Here is an 18,705-nt window from a genome sequence, read left to right as displayed (position 1 = left end):
TAGGAAGAAATAGTAAAAATAGGAAGTTGCAGAAGCTCTGCAAAGACAGGAGGCCAGTCATCAGAGATGAAGGGAGGAGGAGCTTAAGAAGGGGGAAAGGCAAAATGGTTTCCCTCCTCCAGCCCCAATGCACTGCTCCCTTTCTAACTGTGCTGCCCACAAGGAGAGGCAGTGAAGTACCACCAACTTATAGAGTAGCCACTAGCCACCTGTGGTGATCTTAATCACTCAGAATCTTAAAAATGTAAGAGTCAACTTCCTCAGTCACACCAGCCATATTTCAAGGGCTCAATGCCGCCACTGTCGAGCTAGTGGCTAACATATTTCCAAGGGGAAGATACACTGTGAAAAGTTCTCCGGGACAGTGCTCAGTTAGAAGAACCTACAGCTCTTTAAAAGCAGGAAGAGGAGACCATCTGCTCCCTTAACTGGAAGACTATCTGCTTCTGTACTAGCTGATGATCTAAGGGTAAGATACCAGGACAAAGAGCTAACACCTTCCTGCCATAAAAAGGCTCAAAGGGCACCATTTCATGAGGTTAGGAAAGGTTTCCTTTTCCTTATTAGTCTGAGAATGCTCACTCCCTTTCCCACAAAGACACACTTGAAACATCCAAAGTGGCTGCTATTACGATTTGAAATTCACTGCTCTCAAGCGGAAGTTCGTTTGCTAGAAGAGAGATTTTATTCAGGGACCCACACTGCCCAAGTTCACAGATCTTCAGAAATCTCTGCAAGTTTAGGGCTTGGTGATTTGGTCTTGGTCTTAACAAAATGTTATGTTTAAAATCCATTTGTTTTCCACCAATTAAAAGATTGATACCTATGATCCAAAGGAAAAGGAAAATATGGGGGGGGAAGCTCCAGTAATTCCACCATTAAAACCACCAACATAGGGGCGCCTGAGAGGTTGTTGGTAGATCATCTGCCTTCGGCTCAGGTCATGATCTCCGGGTCCTGGGATTGAGCCCCGCATCAGGCTCCCTGCTCAACACAGAGTCTGCTTCTCCCTCTCCCTCTGCCCCTACACCCCACTCATGTTCTCTCTCTCTAATAAATAAAATCTTTAAAAAAATAAAATAAAATAGTCACTATGAATTTCTTCCAGTTTTTTGACCAACTGTTTTCTGCTTTTAAGCAGAGTATGCCTTTGCTTCTTCAGAGTGAAATAAACACCTATATTTTCTTCTAGTTTCATGTTTCATTTTTATATAGCATTTTTCCATTTATTCAAAGTCTTTAAACCATCACAATAGCTTTAGTTTCCTCCAAGTGGGTCTTTTTTTTTTTTTTTTTTTTTTGTACTAAAGCATTGTTTGTGGATACTGGAGCTGGGTGACCAACCCCATAGAGCTAAAATTTGTCCAGCCCCAGCATGAAAACAAGGAAAGCAGGTTTCCCCTCAGAGCTGTCCCCTGGGACAAATAAAAGAGTCTAACAGCAGTTTCTCCCTCAACAAATTCTCTTCATCGTCTGAAATTCCCTTCTGATGTGGGGGTCCAGTAGAGTGGGAAGAACAGTAGACCGGCAATAAAAAGGTTCCACTACTTCTACACCCTAAGGCCTAAAAGGTGACCACCCCGGGAGGGCATCGTACTGGATTTCACGTTCTCTATTCACTCTTCCACTGAGTACATGCTGGAAAGAAAATCAGCAGGGGGGAGCCAGGACCCCCATACTGCCTAATTCCAGGAAGTACCACTCACGTGGACCACATACATCACACAGCCTACCAACAGGACGGAGCCCCGGAGAATTGGGAAAACACCTCAATGTGGCTTTGTGTTGTGACTCTGCCCTTCCCACCCCTATGATCTAAGGCCAAGTCATTCACTCAGGGAGGGTTTCAAAACCTAATTCGACATCTATGAAGTGCGGTAACAGAGGCACTCAGCCTCATAGGGCCCCGGTGAGGATAGAAAGAAGAAATGCACACACAGCCTTTGCTCAGCCTGTCACACAACAGGTCATCACATGTCAGCTCCTGACGGTCCCTCATCCACTCCAATGCGTGTATTACTTTCTACGCAGGGTGGGCTGTGTCCCCTGCGGTCCAACCGTGCTGTAAGCCCAGGAGGGGAAAGGCTGGGGGACTCTGATTCCCAGCAAGGGTCACTGCCCCACGCACAGGAGAAGCTCAATACATGTTTGGAGATTATCACAGTCCAATTCCATCCTCTCTTCTTTTTCTCCTGGCTATTACTGAGAGGATTCTCAGTATGTGGATTTCACATTTCTTCTCTATCCACTCCTTTCACTGTTTAGATGCTCTAGAAGCCACAGAGACACGGGGATGACTAAACAGGATTCGGAGCAATGTGGAAGCATGCGGTGCCCACTCCAGTACCAGCTGGGACAGATACCCCAAAGCCAGATTTTGATGTTTTCTCAAGAGGCTTCCATCCCTGTGTGCAAAACCTCTTTTGTTGTAGACAGGCAAGAAGAGAGAGCAAATAACCATAGAGATAAAGGGCCAAGTTCCATCGCCCTGTGATGCGATGGTAACAAGTGTGAGACCAAGAGGGCTACAGAATGACCACAGGGGCAGACCTGACTCTGTGTGTTCTGCCTCGCCACTCGATGGCACCGCTAACAACCACAGGTGTCCAGCAGGGTGCGTCGGGCATCCCGACAGCAGGCTTTCATCAATTACCAGCCCGTGCAAGCAGACCTCCAAAGTCATGGCAAATCAAAACACCACCCACCGCAGCCCATCCAGACTCCAGGGTCTCACACGCATGCTCTCCGATCTCTGGTCCGTGTGCACCTCTCCTGATGCAGGTGCCTCACTCCATCTCCAGGCACAGAAAGGGATCACCAGGCAGAGAGAGGACAGAGAATCTGGGCCTCAGTCAGGGTCTCCTCCCTCCAGACCAGAGGAAGAGCAGCATCTGCGCCTGTGGGGCCCAGAGCCCAAGCAGCCACTCTGGGGGTAGGGTCCTACCTGGGTGCCGCTGCCTCGCATGAGGTCCTCGGGGATGGCATAGATCTGGTTCTCCATCTCGACCTTCTGGAGCCCATTGTCTGTTACTCTTACCCGAAGCACACGGAAGTTTGTCCCTCCGAGGTCCAGAGCCAGGAATTCTCCGTGTTCTGCAGAGAGACGAGGGACCGCTGTGAGTTCAGGAAAGATAAGATCCTCACAGAGCCCAAGACTAAAAACCCATGAGTCCCTCCATAAACACCGGTCATCTCCCAGCGATAGGTAGCCAGTGGGTCTTACTTTTTATCACAGACATTTAGGTATGGTCTGATCCTTTTTCTTCATGCTAAGCACTTTTATATTACTTTTAGAATTCACACAATAATGATACAGTCTTACACTGAAGTATGGGGTGCCCAGCCTCTCACAAAACTACTATTTCAGGGGCTTTCAGCCAAGTCCCCATCAAGCTCAAGAGGCCCACCAGGCCTTATCCCAGGAGGTCACACCTCAGCTTTGTTCTTCATGTTCCCAAACACCCAGCACACTATTACAGGCCTATGGGCCTCTGGGCTTTCGGCCAAATCGGGGTCCCCATACAAAATTTACTTTTTTTTTTTGGAAGATTGTATTTATTTGTTTGACAGAGAGAGACACAGCGAGAGAGAGAACACAAGCAAAGGGAGGGGAAGACGGAGAACCAGGCTTCCAGCAGAGTGGGGAGCCTGATGCGGTGCTCAATCCGGGATCCCGGGATCATGACCTGAGCCAAAGGCAGACACTTAACGACTGAGCCACCCAGGCGCTCCCAAAATTTACTTTTAATGTCTGCATACAGTGATCGCAATGTCCTGTGGCAGGATAAAAGGGTCATGTGATAAAGTGAATGGGGTCCAAAGAGCTGTAAGTTAGGAGGCCTACCAAACCAGCCAACCAGGTACCCCCCCAAAAGATCCCAGGCTTATTAGAATGTGAGAGAATGCTGACCCAAAAGTATGCAAGAGTCAGGCCACTCAGCTGTTCCACTCAGACAGGCCCCAGAGCTGGGGTGCAGGGGGTACAGGGAGACTCCACAAATGCAAGTAGGTCAGGATCCTCAGGTGTCCACCAGGAAGGAACAGTCCCTTCTCCCCAGGAAACAAGCAGTGTAGACAGGAAACGTCCAGATTCTAGACAATAATACAGCTGGCTGCAGGGACGTGCTCCACTGTATGGCACAGAATAGAAATGCTGAGAGGCACAGGGGCCAGCGACCCCTTGGGGTGGTGGGCGCACCATCTCGGCAGCCTCCCTCTGCCAGCAACAGCTCCAGCCTCTTCCACGGCCCTGATGCACACCTTCTTGAAGGATACAGTGTTACTCTCTGGGGAATTCACTTACAGGCATGTCTGCTAACACTCAGCCCATTTCCCACCGAGTGACCGGCCACTGAAGTGAGGCAGCATGGGCTGGCAGGGCAGCGGCACGCTCTGACCGAATGAGCCAATAGGGGTCCATTCTGTGCCCAGGCCCTGGGAGGAGCAGGAACTGCTTGTCCCTGAGAAAAAAAATACTCCCACCCAGCTCCCTGAGGGCACTACTCACAGCCTCTACAGTCCGAAGGGGCAGCCTGGGGGAGAGGGATGTCATTCAACCAAGATTCCGTGGGACTTGCCTCTACACACGTGCTGTCTGGTAGGAGCAACATGCACAGCCTGGGTCTGGAGCCCACGTTACCTTGTCAGCTATCCGGCCACGTTCTGGCCGTGGCAAGTTCCCGAGGCTCAGCCACCTCACCTCTGAAGTGGGGGCATCATGACTCAAGTGGTTGTTGTGAGGCAAAAAGCTAGAGAATGTGCCCCAACCACCCAACACAGTCCCGAGAACTTAGGGCATACTCTGTAGCAGGCATCCACACACGGCCCAGTGCCCACACTGGAGTCCTCTGGGCTCTCGGTTAGGGCTGCCTCTCGGGCTGAAAAGCAACATCACCCTCACCAGCGGGGACTGAAGGGACCTAAGAAAAGCCATTGGCATCTGCCCTCCCGTGACTGCAGCATTTCCCCCTCAGGGGTGCTAATTTCCTGTCCCCTCCCTGGCATCTGGAGAGTCTCCCAACCCCACTGTGTTCAACAGCCGGGGTACCCTCAACCTCTCCGGGAGTGATTCTGCCCTTCTCATGGCCATGGGTGACTTTTCCAGGCGCTCCAGTTCCGAGCCTCCCCTGGTGGTGGGAACCCAGCCAGACTGCAGGAAAAGCTATGTGGTGGTTGTCATGGGGGATGAAAAGGAAAATCAAAGACGAACTGCCTGCATCAGCACTCTGGGGCCTAGGACGCGGGCGATGCGCTGAATCGGCGGCCACGGGGGTCATGACTCAAGGCCAGCCCAGCCTCCGTTCCCAGGAAGGAATGTCATCCCTTGCTTTCTTTTCAGACTCTGCCGGAACAGACATTCCTCTCAGCATCCCTCCTCCCCGGCATCCCTGTTCTGCAAATACACACGATCATGATTACCACAGCCTAGGGCTGGATTCCTTCCAGGTCTGGTATCTCTGAGGCAGACCCAGCCCCATGACTTCTAGCGCTAAATACGAAGGTGACCCCCTCCCCCAACACCTGGACACTGGACAGATCCTTCTAGTGCCCAGCCCCACACCGTGCACGAGAGGCCCCTGCAGAGCCGGGGTGAAGAGCAGGGCCTTCAGCAACAGGCAGACAGGCTTTGATCTGAATTCCAGCTCAGCTGCTTCACTACTTATGCGGCCTCGGAGCACATCACCTCCCCTGTAGAACAGGGCCCATAATACTGACTTCTCCCAGGGGTCATGAGGCTGACACAAAATACAGAACATGCTATGTGTGAATATGAAGGCTCACCATAAGCCGTCAGTAAACGGCTGCTGTCATCACTCTTCCTATGCCCCTTTGGTTGATTGTGTAGTTCTCCTCAGCACCTCCAATCCCCACTTACACCTACTTCATGGCACAAGTCCCACATCTACTGTGAACTTTCCAGAACATTCCAGAAGCCCAGGGCAGACAGCATGGGAGTGTGTGATGGGGCGTGAAGGAACATCACATCTATGGGCCTGGGACTACCAAACTGGACAGGTGGGAGCAAGGCTCTGGGGCAGAAAAACGTGCTTATGGTAGGTTTCTTAAGAAAGTGCACAGGCCATGTGACCTGGCCATGAGGACCCAGGAAGATCCAGAGAGACCATTCTGCTGAATGATGGCTGCTATCTGAGGCAACACATTAAGAAAACATCTCCTATTGCATTTGCTCACTGATGGTTCATTTGTTAATTAAGCAAAATGTCTTAGTACCAACTGATTTATAACATGAGACCATCAAGCCAGAGGCAAGGTCTCCTTCACTGTTGAGCATGTCTGGAAAGCAATTTAACTTTCTAAAAGTAGTAAAATACAAACATCTGATATCTTAAGAAGCTCAAACAATACAAAAGTGGGAAAAATTAAAAGCAAATATCCCTTCTCTTCTCCATACTCCAAAAGTAATCATTATTAATGTTTCTCAGGTGTCCTTAGGTACATTTATTTTATAAAGACACAGAGGCTATTAACAGACACCCTCAGAGAAAAGGGATTGGAATTGCTGGTTCTTAGGATGTATGCTTTTAATTTGAAGACACTGCCCAAAAGTTCATGCCTAAAAGTTCTCAACGATTTCCACACAAACCAACGTCTGAGTTTTGTTCTCACCAAGGTCTCATGTTATGTGGCAATTAATCTTGGCCAACCTCCTTGGTCAAAGTGGTATCTCATTTTTTAACCTGGGTTTCCTTCTATTGTGTAAGGTTATACATTTTGAATTATCTGTTGTTGACTGGCCTTTTGAATTCCTTGTTCTGTGAAATTTCCTATTCACATCTTTTGTCTTTTTAAAAAATACTTCAGGGACACCTGGGTGGCTCAGTTGGTTAAGCATCTGCCTTGGGCTCAGTGGGGAGCCTACTTCTTCGCTTATGCTCTCTCACTCTCTGACAAATAAATAAAATCTTTTTAAAAAAAATACATTCATTATTTTCTTAATAACCTAAAAGAACTCTCTGCATATTAAAGAAAATAGTTTTATTGGTGGTATAATTACAATTATTTTTCCCAGTCCAATGTCTGTCTTTTCACTTTATTTGTGGTATTTTTGCCTTTAGAGAAACACTTTTAATTTTTATGTTGTCAAAATATTTGTGGTTTCTGGGTTTTATGTTAAATCTGTACAAATTCTAAAGATTACATGAGTTTGCCACCTTTCCTAACTCTCCCCAGTTCCTCCCGAATGTAGCTACCACCACTGCTAAAGTGAAGGAAGCAAAGTTTCAAAGTGTATTGGAAAGACCAAATTCATCTTCTATTTTCTTTTGTGTTGTTTAAGCCCCCACTCCCGCCCTGCCTCTCCCTTGGGGAAGGTACCCCACTAGGGAAACCCAGCTGCTCACTGCACAGCCGCCATTTTGGGTAAATTGACCCAGATGGGTGGCAGGCGCCCTTCATAACATTCAGCTGCAGAGAATGCAGGCATCCATCCGGCTACCTCTCGCATGCCAAGCAAGTACTCTACCAGCTCCCATTTTCTACTTTTTAATGGGACTTTTTTGGAAAACAAAGCCCAGCACCCTGTCTTCATCTCTCTCATCCCTGGGACAGAGCTCAGACTTCATCACTGGCATCTGGATTACTGTGCTAATAAAACAATGGAAAGACAGAGGCAGGTGTGGGGGAGGTTTAGTTTTTGAGGGCCCAACATGTAGGGGTTTTTAACAGAAGAAAAACATTTGTTAAATGATGGTCACTTTGTTTATAAGCTTTATCTCATCAGTCTTCAGCAACCCTATGGGGCATCATAATAGCCATTTTCCAGATGAGAAAACCAAGACTCAGGTCAAGTAACTGAAACCAAGATTCAAGTTCAGGTCTGGTTCTCCAGCAAAGTTTTCTCCTTGACAAGCAAGGAGGCTCCTCATGGGAAAGTTGTAAATCCTCAAATAAGGAATTCTTCATGAATAACTCCAAGAGCAGAAAGCCCAGAGGTCACCAGCAGCCTCCAAGCTGGCCTGGGTTGCAGAGGAAGTGACACTGTGGTTTAAAGTTCAGTCATTTGGTTTAAGGTCACAAAGGGGTAAGTGACTGCTGGGTTTCATGAACACACATCCATCTGACCCCAAAGCCCATGCCTGTCCCACCGCACCACACCCATCTCTCTTGTTCCTGGAAGCTGAGGAGGGCCTGGCACAGAATGAGGCACATAAGCAATAAAGTGGTGAAAAAGGAAAGCAAAGACGCCCTAATCTTTATCAGTAACTGCAGTCCGTCCCTCCCTCCCCCAGGCCTACTGGATGGGGAAGGGCTCTCCGACGTTGAGTGGGTGGTGGCAGACACACACCCACTGGATGGAGGTGACATCCCCCCGGTCCTCCAGGAGCCCAGGACCTTCTAAAGCTTGTTGATACAGTCTTTACTGGTGGCCACAAATCGCTGCCATCTCAAACAATCACATGGGACCTCTGTTCCCACCAAGCCCTCTCTAGCAAAGGTCCTCTTCATTAAAAGCATCCCCCCACCAAAACCAGGTAAGAGAAGGGGTACCGACACTCTTCCATAAGAAAGCAAGGACTCAAGCCAGCACTGCCAGCCCACGGTGAAGAGGAACTGGCAACAGGAGCATCTGGTCGTGCCATCCTCCATCCAATTGCCCAACAGTCAAGATCCAAGTTGTTCCATCTGGGGGTGTGTGTGCGCTGACTCATTTCCCATCCTGTACTATCATTCTGCCCACTTTCAGTGAGGCTCTTATCAAACACTTAAGGTCAGAAAGATAAAAGGGTTTCAGTTTCCCCCGGGGAACTCACCTGTCTGGGTGGGGGGTGGGGGGGGGAGGCTGTGGAGGACTAGAAATGCATCAGACTGGCTGCCTGAACAGGACAGTCACCGTCACATTCATGGATGAGACCTCAGGAATGGGTCCCAAGCAGGCCATAACTTCAGCATTGTTAGTAACACAGAAGTGGCCTGGACCTGGCAAGATCCGCACAATTTTTGAGGAAGGAGAGGCGAGGGCCAGCTGGATTTTCCAACAAGATCTATTTTACATCATTAGGTACTTGTCACTAATTAAAATAGCTCACCACCTGTTCCTCCCATCAGGCCCTTGGAGCACTGTGTCTACCAGGGCTGGACTTGCAAACAGGTTGGATCTGGTTTTGTATTTTGAAGCAGCAGTGCCCTTTGTCAAAGGCAACTATGTTCAGAAGGGGTAGCACCCTGCCCGTCCAGGGTTGGAGCCAGAGCTTTTTCAGAACACGCTCTAGAAACCCCTCTTTGAACAAGAGGCTTTTAGGCAGTGTTCCCAGGGTTCTGGGGACCAGTGCAGGTGGCAAGATCTGATCTTTCTGGGTTAAGGAGGGCCAGTTAAGGCACAACCTCACTTCCCACCTCCACACTTCCAAGTTTGTATCTTTCCCTTACTGTTATTGTCTTAGATATAGGGTTCCATTAAGATTTCATTTTGTTTACAGTTGGGAATGGGGTAAAAAAAAAAAAAAAGTTTTAAAACTCACTATTTTAAGAGTCAGACCCAGAATCTATTGTAGGACCTGCCAACAAAATACTTCCCATTCTGCAATCAGCTATTTCAACAGTGAGCACTGAACACAGTACTAAAAGCTTCTCCGCTATCGGGTGCTGTACGCAAACCCAGTCCCTGACCAGAAGGTGAGAAAGGGAACAGTGAGATGCACTGTGCCAAGCCCGTGACAGAAGGAATGACTCGCTCTGCTGGGACAAGCAAAAGTTCTAGCCAGGCCCGAATGATGGTATGAAGTTGCAGGGCAGGGAAAAGGGGACACAGGTAAGGGTGTGGAAGTTCACGGAGTGTTCAGGGAATGGCACGTCAAGAGTGGCTGCAGTGTAGGTAGGGCTCCTGCCACATGTAGCAAATACCAATGCCGAGGACTCTGGATTTTAAGCACAGGGTCAGCTTTGTTTTCAAGAGGGCTTTGGTAGCCCTGCGGACCATGGGTCTAGCACTACGGACACCAGTGAGGAGGATGTTATGAGATAGTCGGGCCAAGCAGTGACAAAGCCCTGGGTTCCGGGGCCATGTACAGTGGTCAGTCACCCCAGTCTGCCCAAGACTGACATGCAGCTTCCAGTGCTAAAACTGAGAGAACCCCAGGCATACCAGGATGGCTGGTCACCCCAGGACCTTGCTAGATCCAGCCATAAAGGACATCGCCTCTTATCACCTAATGCCAGAGGCATCCAGCCTTGAACTTTGGGGTAGGTTAAAGACCCACGTCCCATACTGTTACATCCAGTTCCTAAGTGGCCCTTTAATAATTCAATGCCCCCAAAGGGACTAGCTCCTGCCTGCTGTACCACAGCAGGAACATTTCCAGGGGCCCCAGATGACTCCACTGAACATTCCAATCTTCCCTGCCATAGCTCTGGGTTGGAGAGCTTGTTTATGCTCTGCTTTTCGAGTGTCTGCTAGGCTAGCACGCAGACAAGAGACTGCTCTAAGATTGTATGGCACAGACTCCAATTAAGAGGACTCAAAAGAGCAATCTGCAGGTCCTGGATAGGTAAGCCAGCAAAACTACCTTTGGCAGGCCCAGGTTTTGAGGCCCATATTTCCCATGTACTTGGAACCACCACAGCGACTACCACACCTGGTGGCCTCTTTTTAAGCTCTAGGATCCCAGCTACTCCATTAGAAGACAAAGCAAGCAGGTCTCCACTCAGTAGCTCAGAAATAAAATCTCTCCATGTCATGAAAGGTATCAAATCACAGTGAATGCGGGTGTCTAGTACAAAGAACAGGGTAATCGGCTCTTCTACGATCTTCTATGACGTTGGTCTCCTAATCATCTTAAGCGATAGGATACCAAACGCCAAAATGGAAAACTAGAGAAAAACAGAGCTGCTCCAATTGAAAGAAGGGAGCTGGAACACAACTAACACATTATGTGCCCCCAAAGCTCCCAGCACACATACCATCAGAAAGCATCACCCTGGGGTTCTGATACGGAAGAAGTGTTTCTTAAGCTCAAAACACGCTCCAGTCACAGAAGTGTTACATTCCCCCCACAGATGCGAAACCACTCTCCAAAGGATTAAAATATGTTTCAATCCTCTGGGTGTGTTCAGATTTTCAGGCAGGCCCACCAGGAGTTCAAGTCCTGTTTCAGGATGTATTAGCTGTACAATGTCAGGTAAATTACTAGAAATGTCGGGTTTCATTATCTGTTTAGAGGAGATAGTAATGACCTCTCTAGCCAGTACCTCCCCTCCACTCCCCACCGCACAGGGACACAAACGTGCATGCGTGTGTTTGGCCAAGAGTCAATGCAATGAATATATAAGGTGTTTGGCACAATGCCTGGTACATGTAAATGTTTAATCAACTCCAGCTACTGCTCTATGGAAACCACTTATCGATACAATCTTTGGTTTATACTGTCGGCGCCATATAAATCCACTAACTTGTTTGTGTGCTGGTTACTGATCGGTCCCCACTGCACGCCCGTTGATATAATGCTGAGCAACTAAGATAAGGGTTCCTTTCAGGTATATTCGCCTCCGTGCAACTTCCCGGCAGCCTTGTCTCTCTCTATCACATTGTGTGCTTACATTATATGACTGGGTACCATTCTGTCATCATTGGAACTGTGGAAGCCTCATCTCCCCAAGGACAATTTTCACTCTTTGAAGGTGGGGTACAAGGCAGTTTCAGCATACTGCTGCCCCAAAGGACCAGCCTCGGTGGGGACTCTACGGAACCAAACTGAAGAGACAGGCCTGAGTTACTGGCCGAAGAATGCATGCATTGTGCTAGCAGGCGGCAGGGAGCGAGGGGAGGGGGGCAAGGGGCAGGGAGCGAGGGGAGGGGGGCAGGGGGCAGAGAAGAATAAAACGCATGGCCAGTGGTGTGGCTAAGCACCTGGGCATTGACACGCGGTGGGTGGGCTTAAAATCAAACACTTCAGTTAGCTCACCATGTGATCTGGGCAAGCTGCCTCATCAAACAAATCTAGTTTTTCTATAAAATGGGGTTCTTAGGGACGCCTGGGTGGCTCAGTTGGTTAAGCAGCTGCCTTCGGCTCGGGTCATGATCCCAGCGTCCTGGGATCGAGTCCCGCATCGGGCTCCTTGCTCAGCGGGGAGCCTGCTTCTCCCTCTGCCTCTGCCTGCCACTCTGCCTGCCACTCTGCCTGCCTGTGCTCGTTCGCTCTCTCTCCCTCTCTCTCTCTCTCTGACAAATAAATAAATAAAATCTTTAAAAAAAAAAAAATGGGGTTCTTAGTGCCTACCACTGGGTCATGATCCAAATTAATGAGATTGCTCAAAGTCAGTGCTCAGCATGGCAGCTGGCCATTTGGTAAGCCTACAGCCTGTCATTCTCACCACCATCTCATCGCCTCCTGCTCTCTCGGCAGTTCAGTCTCGATGGATGGTATACTCACCTGGGAAAATAACTCCCAATTCAGGGAGGTGGGAAAGGATCAAATGATCGATACAGCAAAGCCTTCAACTCACTGGGCCTTACAAGGCATCTTTATAGCTAAACAATCTTGGTGCGACAAGAGGATGACAAAGGCTGCACAAAGACACTACTTCTGAGGTGGAACTTGCATCTGGGATATGAGCAGATTCTCAGTTGGGTTGTATTTGAGCTTCTTATTTTAATGGTACCAAGCCAACCCCTATCTGTGATGCATTTAAAAAGACGATAACCCGATCTGCCCTGGAAACTGTTGTTCAGCGACAGGAGTGGATATAAATTATGAATCTTATGGCCACGGAGTCAGGACGCCCCCTGCTTAAGTCCTTAAATTCTTCACCTCTTCACCTCTGCCATTCACTGGCCATGTGTGACCTTGGCAGTCACCCACTGCCTTTGGCCTTGGTTACCTTATTTTTAAACTGGAACATCTCTCTTGGAGAGTTTGCATGGGGACTAAAACAGATTACGTAAATCCCCTAGCAGACACTGTGGGTGCTCATTGAATGGTATCAATTATTCCCAAGTTTTTACTCTGCAGATAGAACAGCTCTGTTCTCCGAAAGCCGGATGGGTCCCTGGGATGCATGTGGTAAGCCTGCTGACAGGACTGGGGCTGGCACCACGATCACATACCCAGCGATGGCTTAGGGCAGGGCTGCCTGGAGAGCCCAGAGATGGCGGGGTTCCTGGCAGTTACAAACACACGCTTTCTTTATTCAACTCTGCACTGAGAAACAAAAACAAAAACAAAAACAAAAAACAAGAGAAGGTAGAGGAAAGGTACAGACAACAAATACTGGTGAGGATAAGGGGCAAGTGGCAGTCTCGCACTGTTGGTGGGAGCATAAAATATAGAACAGAATGGTTTGATCACCTTGGGAAAAAAGTCTAGCAGTTTCTTGTAATAAAATACCCACCAAACTTTATGAGCCAGAAAGTCCACTCCGAGTTGTCTAACCAAGAAAATGAAGGCATGAGTCCACAAAGAGGCTTGTGCAAAAATGGCTATGGCGGCAAAAACTGGAAAGAGCCCAGGTGTCCCTCAATATGCACCCCATATAGGCTTCCAAACATACCAGGAAATCTGCAACCAAAGGGAACCAACTACTGATAGACACAACCTAGATAAAGCCCACGGTATCACAGGTAGATGAAGACGTGCATAAAGAGTAAATACCAGACCAAAAAAAAAAAAAAAAGTAAATACCAGATGACTAGATTTGTGGAAAGCTGTTCAACAGGCAAAACTCTTACACATGGAAAATTTAAAAGTGATTGCTTCTGGCAGTCAGGGTCAGGATTGCATGGGGAAGGGGCACAAGGGAACTTTCTAGGCTGGTGGTAATGTCCTCTCTCTTGATCGGGGTTGTATTAAATATATACACTGTTATTAAAACTGTATGTATCTGTCAGCTCATTGGATGATACTTACAATTTGTCATCTCACTGTACGTAAATTTTATATTAAAAAGAAAACAAATATTGACATCTAGTGAGTAAAGTGCACACTGAAATTGTGGGGCTGAAATAAACTGATTTCTGTAATTTACTCTGCAAATGCATCAAATGAAACAAGATGGACTGATTGGTAGAAGCGTGGATGAGAACAGTAAAGTAAATTTGGTAAAATATCAATGTTAGGGAATCTAGATAGTCTGTATATGGATGTCCGTTATACAATTCTTTCAACTTTTTAAAACCAGGGGGTGGGAGAGGCAGAGGAAGGGGGAGGATTTTTTTATACACCCCGACGGCCATCTGAATAAGATATTCTTGGCCCATCTACATGTATTTCATTTTTCTCTGTGCCAATGACATTTCTGTACAAAGATGGTCCACACAATCTATGAAGTATGGCTATTTTAGAATCAGCTCCTATGGGCTTGGTGTCCACTTTCGTTCCTTTCCTTCTCCCACAGACCTCAAACCACTACATGGAGGTTCATTTCCCTTCAGTAGAATGGAGACCTGCATCATCAATGGCCAGCCTAAAGCTTCCTGAAGTCTCTCCCACACTTTCTGCCAGGATTTTCATTACCACTGGCCAGCTGGGACCCATAGAAACAAGAGTTGGAACCTGGTCCTCGCGCCCAAATGCAGGGGCTCCGGTGATGGGGATGAACCCTCCAAAACGAAGGACCCAGAAGGCTTACCCACCCTGCCTCAGTGAACTTGGTGCTGGCCATGGCTCTTGCAGAGGTGAGTGATGGCTGCACAGGACTTCATTTACAGAACACGTGGGAAGGTCACATATTTGCTTTTCCCTTTATTCTTGGCCCTCCAGTCCCCTAATGGTACAAATGAGGAAACTGAGGATCCGGGCATACATGAACTGCTTGAAGGCCCACAGCTTGACTTCAACCCCATTTAACAAAGAATTCTGATCCTCACCCCTCTCTACACTGCCCTGGAACCACCTTCCCACCCCTCACCCCCAGAGGAAGCCGATTTTACAAACGCCCACCTAGGACAAAACTGGGGGAGAAGCTTTTAAGGCAGCATCGTTCACATTGCACACTGAAAGAAAACCTCAGGGGCTCCTGACCAGCAGCTTTTTTAAAGGAATAGACAGCAATATCCGACTGCATCACATATAAGAATAGACATTGGTCCCTGCAACTTGTTTCAGCTCTGTATAAATACTTATACACGGGTGCTGCTTGGTGTAAGCACGCAGTCCAGAAAAGCTAGAAAGCCACTGATTTAAAGATTAGAGATCTCTCTAGATCAGAGATTTAGACTGGAATTTTAATTTCCCAGATTCAAAAAGGGAACTCTGGAAAGGAATGCACTGAGGAAGGCCGTCGTGGAAAAGGCATCACTTGAGCGAAGACCCCCCTTCCCCCCGGCCTTCAGTGGGAGAGACACATCACCACCAGTAGCAGCAACAGAACTTGGGCTGTGACCTGGGCGGGGAAGCCTGTGATGCACCACGGACTGTCTGGGGAGAGACAGAGACTCCTATACATGACTGACCCACGGTCTCTCTTCTCTGCACTCTACTGCGGTGCCAATAACAAAGCCGAATTTTCATTTCAGATCGGCTTTATCTACTGAAGGGTCAGATCCTTATCGCCACAGTCCATAACTCAGAGCCACAACTCACAAAATATAGAATTGAAAGCCTTGACGTTGACCATTCGAAATTACGTCCCCTCATGTTCCCCTCCCCACGTTCAGTCTCCTTTCTTGATTTTCCGAGGGCAATCCCTATCATTCATGTTGGATATATATTCCAGTTGAGATCCCAATAATTTTACGACGTGTGTGTGTCCATAAGCAATGCCCAGCATCGTTTGAGGGATCTGAAGTTACATCCAGCTACTAGGAGGTACCAGTCCTTCTTCTCAGGTGTATCCATATTAATATACACACATTCATGTAACACTGCTACATTGTATCCCTCCACAGGGATAGTCCATAAACTATTTCCAATATACTGTCATTATAAGCAACAATGTTATAAGGCACGGAAAAGGCATCACTTGAGCAAAGACCACTCCCCCTGCCCCCAGGCCAGACTGTTCCTTTTGAACATTCTTAAACATGCCTCGTAGGTTCATAAGGGAATCTGTTCAAGTTACGATACAGCTGGAGACAGCATTCCAGAGGTGCCATGTATGCACACCTTCCACTTTACTAGTTACTGCCAACCTCACAGACAAGGAAAACTGCAACTAATAGTTCAGTGTGTGTCCTTGAGACTTTGTATTCCCTTATGCACATATAAATACATGAGTTATACAATACGAATATGCATAAATCGATCTCATGCTTTATAATGGGTCGCAGAGAACCATTTTCTGCACAAACTGACCAGTGCCAAGCTGATGGCATGAAGGGCTTTGCCCTCATCACAAAATGTCAAAGAATTTTTTTGGTGCATAAGTGAACAGCACGCTGGTTCCAGTACCCACGTACAGCAGACTGGGACTGCCAGACCCACTTCTTCATTGTACAGAGGAGTAAACTCTGAGGCCCAGAGAGCCAGGGTGAGGAGCTGGCCCAAGGACCCCAGCAGGAGAGAAACGACAGGGCTGAGCGCTGGGGTTCCTACAGTCGGGGCACTTGCTCTATTAAGGGAATAAAGCATTCCAGTACACGTTATTCCTTTTATACACCATCCCCATTTACCCTGTCGAATTCGACATTAGAAAGAGCTACTCTGTGCATCACCGAAGTCAGGTAAAATCTCCCTGTAGAGGTCCAGCAGAAAGTCTTGCCCCAGACCCTTCTGCCCCAGAATGCTGCAAGGGTCAGCCTCTGGCTCCCACCTCAGTCCCAGCGGCTCACGGGCACAGAGGCTAAATGCCACTTTCGTCTCCACCCTGGGACGCAGACAGGATCCCAAGACTCCAGCCTGAAGTCATGGAAGAAGACTCGATGACCACACGGCACAGTAATCAGTGTGAACTCTAAGAGGCATAGGCCAATAAGTGTCCAGGTCTCCAATCTCAGGAAAGCAGTGAGAAGGTTCAAAGCCAGTCCCATACCTTTGTATTTGTATTTGTATTCACAAATGTATTCACCTGCTGAAGCCAGACATCTGGCCCCACATTTCAAACACTTTCAGCTGCGCTCGGGGCGTGTGACTGGGGCTGAGCGCACAGCCTCACGCGTGCACGCACACACATAATGGACTGGCTGCAGTCCTGATGCCCGACCTTTGGCATATATGAGTCTGAATCCTGACTCAGCCTCTCATTAGCTGTGTGACCTAAGGCAAGTATCTGACCATCCAAGCTTCAAATTCCTCCTCTTAAAAAAATACAGATAAAATGTGTCCCTCCCTTACAGGGTTTTACAAAAAGGAAGGAAGTTACCACACATAGGTGCTCAGGAAAGTTCTTAGACCGTCAAAATGTAGTAGACACTTGAGGGGCGCCTGGGTGGTTCAGTGGGTTAAGCCTATGCCTTTGGCTCGGATCATGGTTCCAGGGTCCTGGGATCGAGCCCCGAATCGGGCTCTCTGCTCAGCGGGGAGCCCGCTTCCTCCTCTCTCTGTGTGCCTCTCTGCCTACTTGTGATCTCTGTCTGTCAAATAAATAAATAAAATCTTTAAAAAAAAAATGTAGTAGACACTTGAAGTACTTGCCTAGTGGTGGTGCCTGAAATAAAACAATGTCCCTGGCCCTAAGGAGCCAGTAAATTTATCAGAATGTCAAATAAAAAACAATAGAAGCGGGTGTGGCCGCCAGTCAGAGGGAGTGGCAGGTACAGACAACAGTGCCGATCTGGAGGGCATATGAGGGATACCCAGGGATTGGGGCTGGCCGCTCACCTCAGGGAACTCACTGCAGGGCTGACACACACACACACTCAATCCCGAACCCGGCCACCCCCGCAGCGCTGGGTCCAGGCTGAGTCCCAAGGCAAACGTACGTATTTTCCAAATTGTTGGAAGGGCCAAAGACTCATTAGACAAACCAGGTCCCCAGAGGCTCTCAGGCAGGTTAGCCTCAAGGAGACTGTGCTTGCTGGCTCCTCCCCTCGGGTTCTTTCCCCACAGTCCCCATGCGGGTGGCTATCCCACAGTGCTCCCCCCTCGGGCCCCCTCAGGTACCTCACGTGTACCGGTGAATGGGCACTGACACAGCCCCATTCTGTTCCTTGTCAGAGGATGCGCCCGCCTCTGGACAGCAGGGTTCAGCATCCTAGCACCTGCTCAAGCACATCCCTCGGGCCTCACCCTGTCTCTGCCAGCAGCCCCGTCACTCCATCGCACACAGCAGATGCTGCTTGAACACTGTTACTCTCCTGTGCTGACTGAAGAAAGACCCACTGTTCTAGGTGTGCGTGCAAGGCTCTCTGGCCCACTTCTATCTCCACCACCCCCTTTACTCCGGTTTGATTAAACCACCTGCTGGGTGGCCCACCACGAAATACAGGGTCTGCATCCAGAGAAGGGAATGAAACCAAGCATAACAGGTTCTCATGCACACCCTCAGAGCCTTTAATACCCAGAGAGGCACTGTGGCTCTTCACATTCTCCCAAGCATATGTGGGCTTCAAGTACTTTTTTTTTTTTTTTCCACAGAGTTCCAGAAACACATTGAGGACAATCTGTACCATACTGTTTTTCCAGCAAGGCTGTGGAATGTGCCACGTAGAATGACTGCCCTGGCCTCTGGCTGTGACTACCTCAGACATGCCTGATCTTCCTCACCATGACTGTGCAATCTCAGTGGGACTGCGAGCTCCAAACTGATCCGATCAGCCTGTCTCAGCACAGGGACAGGAGAAAAATGGGTAGCAGCAATGTCTCGGCAGGGCTGACA

The 18,705-nt window shown here is 48.5% G+C and overlaps 1 protein-coding gene across 1 annotated transcript in view; it reads right to left on the bottom strand.

The window, feature by feature from the left end:
• HK2 (hexokinase 2) overlaps positions 1 to 18,705 on the bottom strand; it is a 59,312-nt gene that overhangs the window by 22,018 nt on the left and 18,589 nt on the right. The window contains exon 3 of the mRNA XM_080813204.1: positions 2,945 to 3,093. Coding sequence (XP_080669330.1) covers positions 2,945 to 3,093 — 149 coding nt within the window. The remainder of the gene's footprint in view (positions 1 to 2,944; positions 3,094 to 18,705) is intronic.

This window comes from Martes martes (assembly GCF_963455335.1).
Source record: "Martes martes genome assembly, chromosome: 9".
NCBI lineage: Eukaryota > Metazoa > Chordata > Mammalia > Carnivora > Mustelidae > Martes > Martes martes.
Note: the sequence above shows the minus strand (reverse complement) of the source record. Positions and strands in the feature narration are given on the sequence as shown.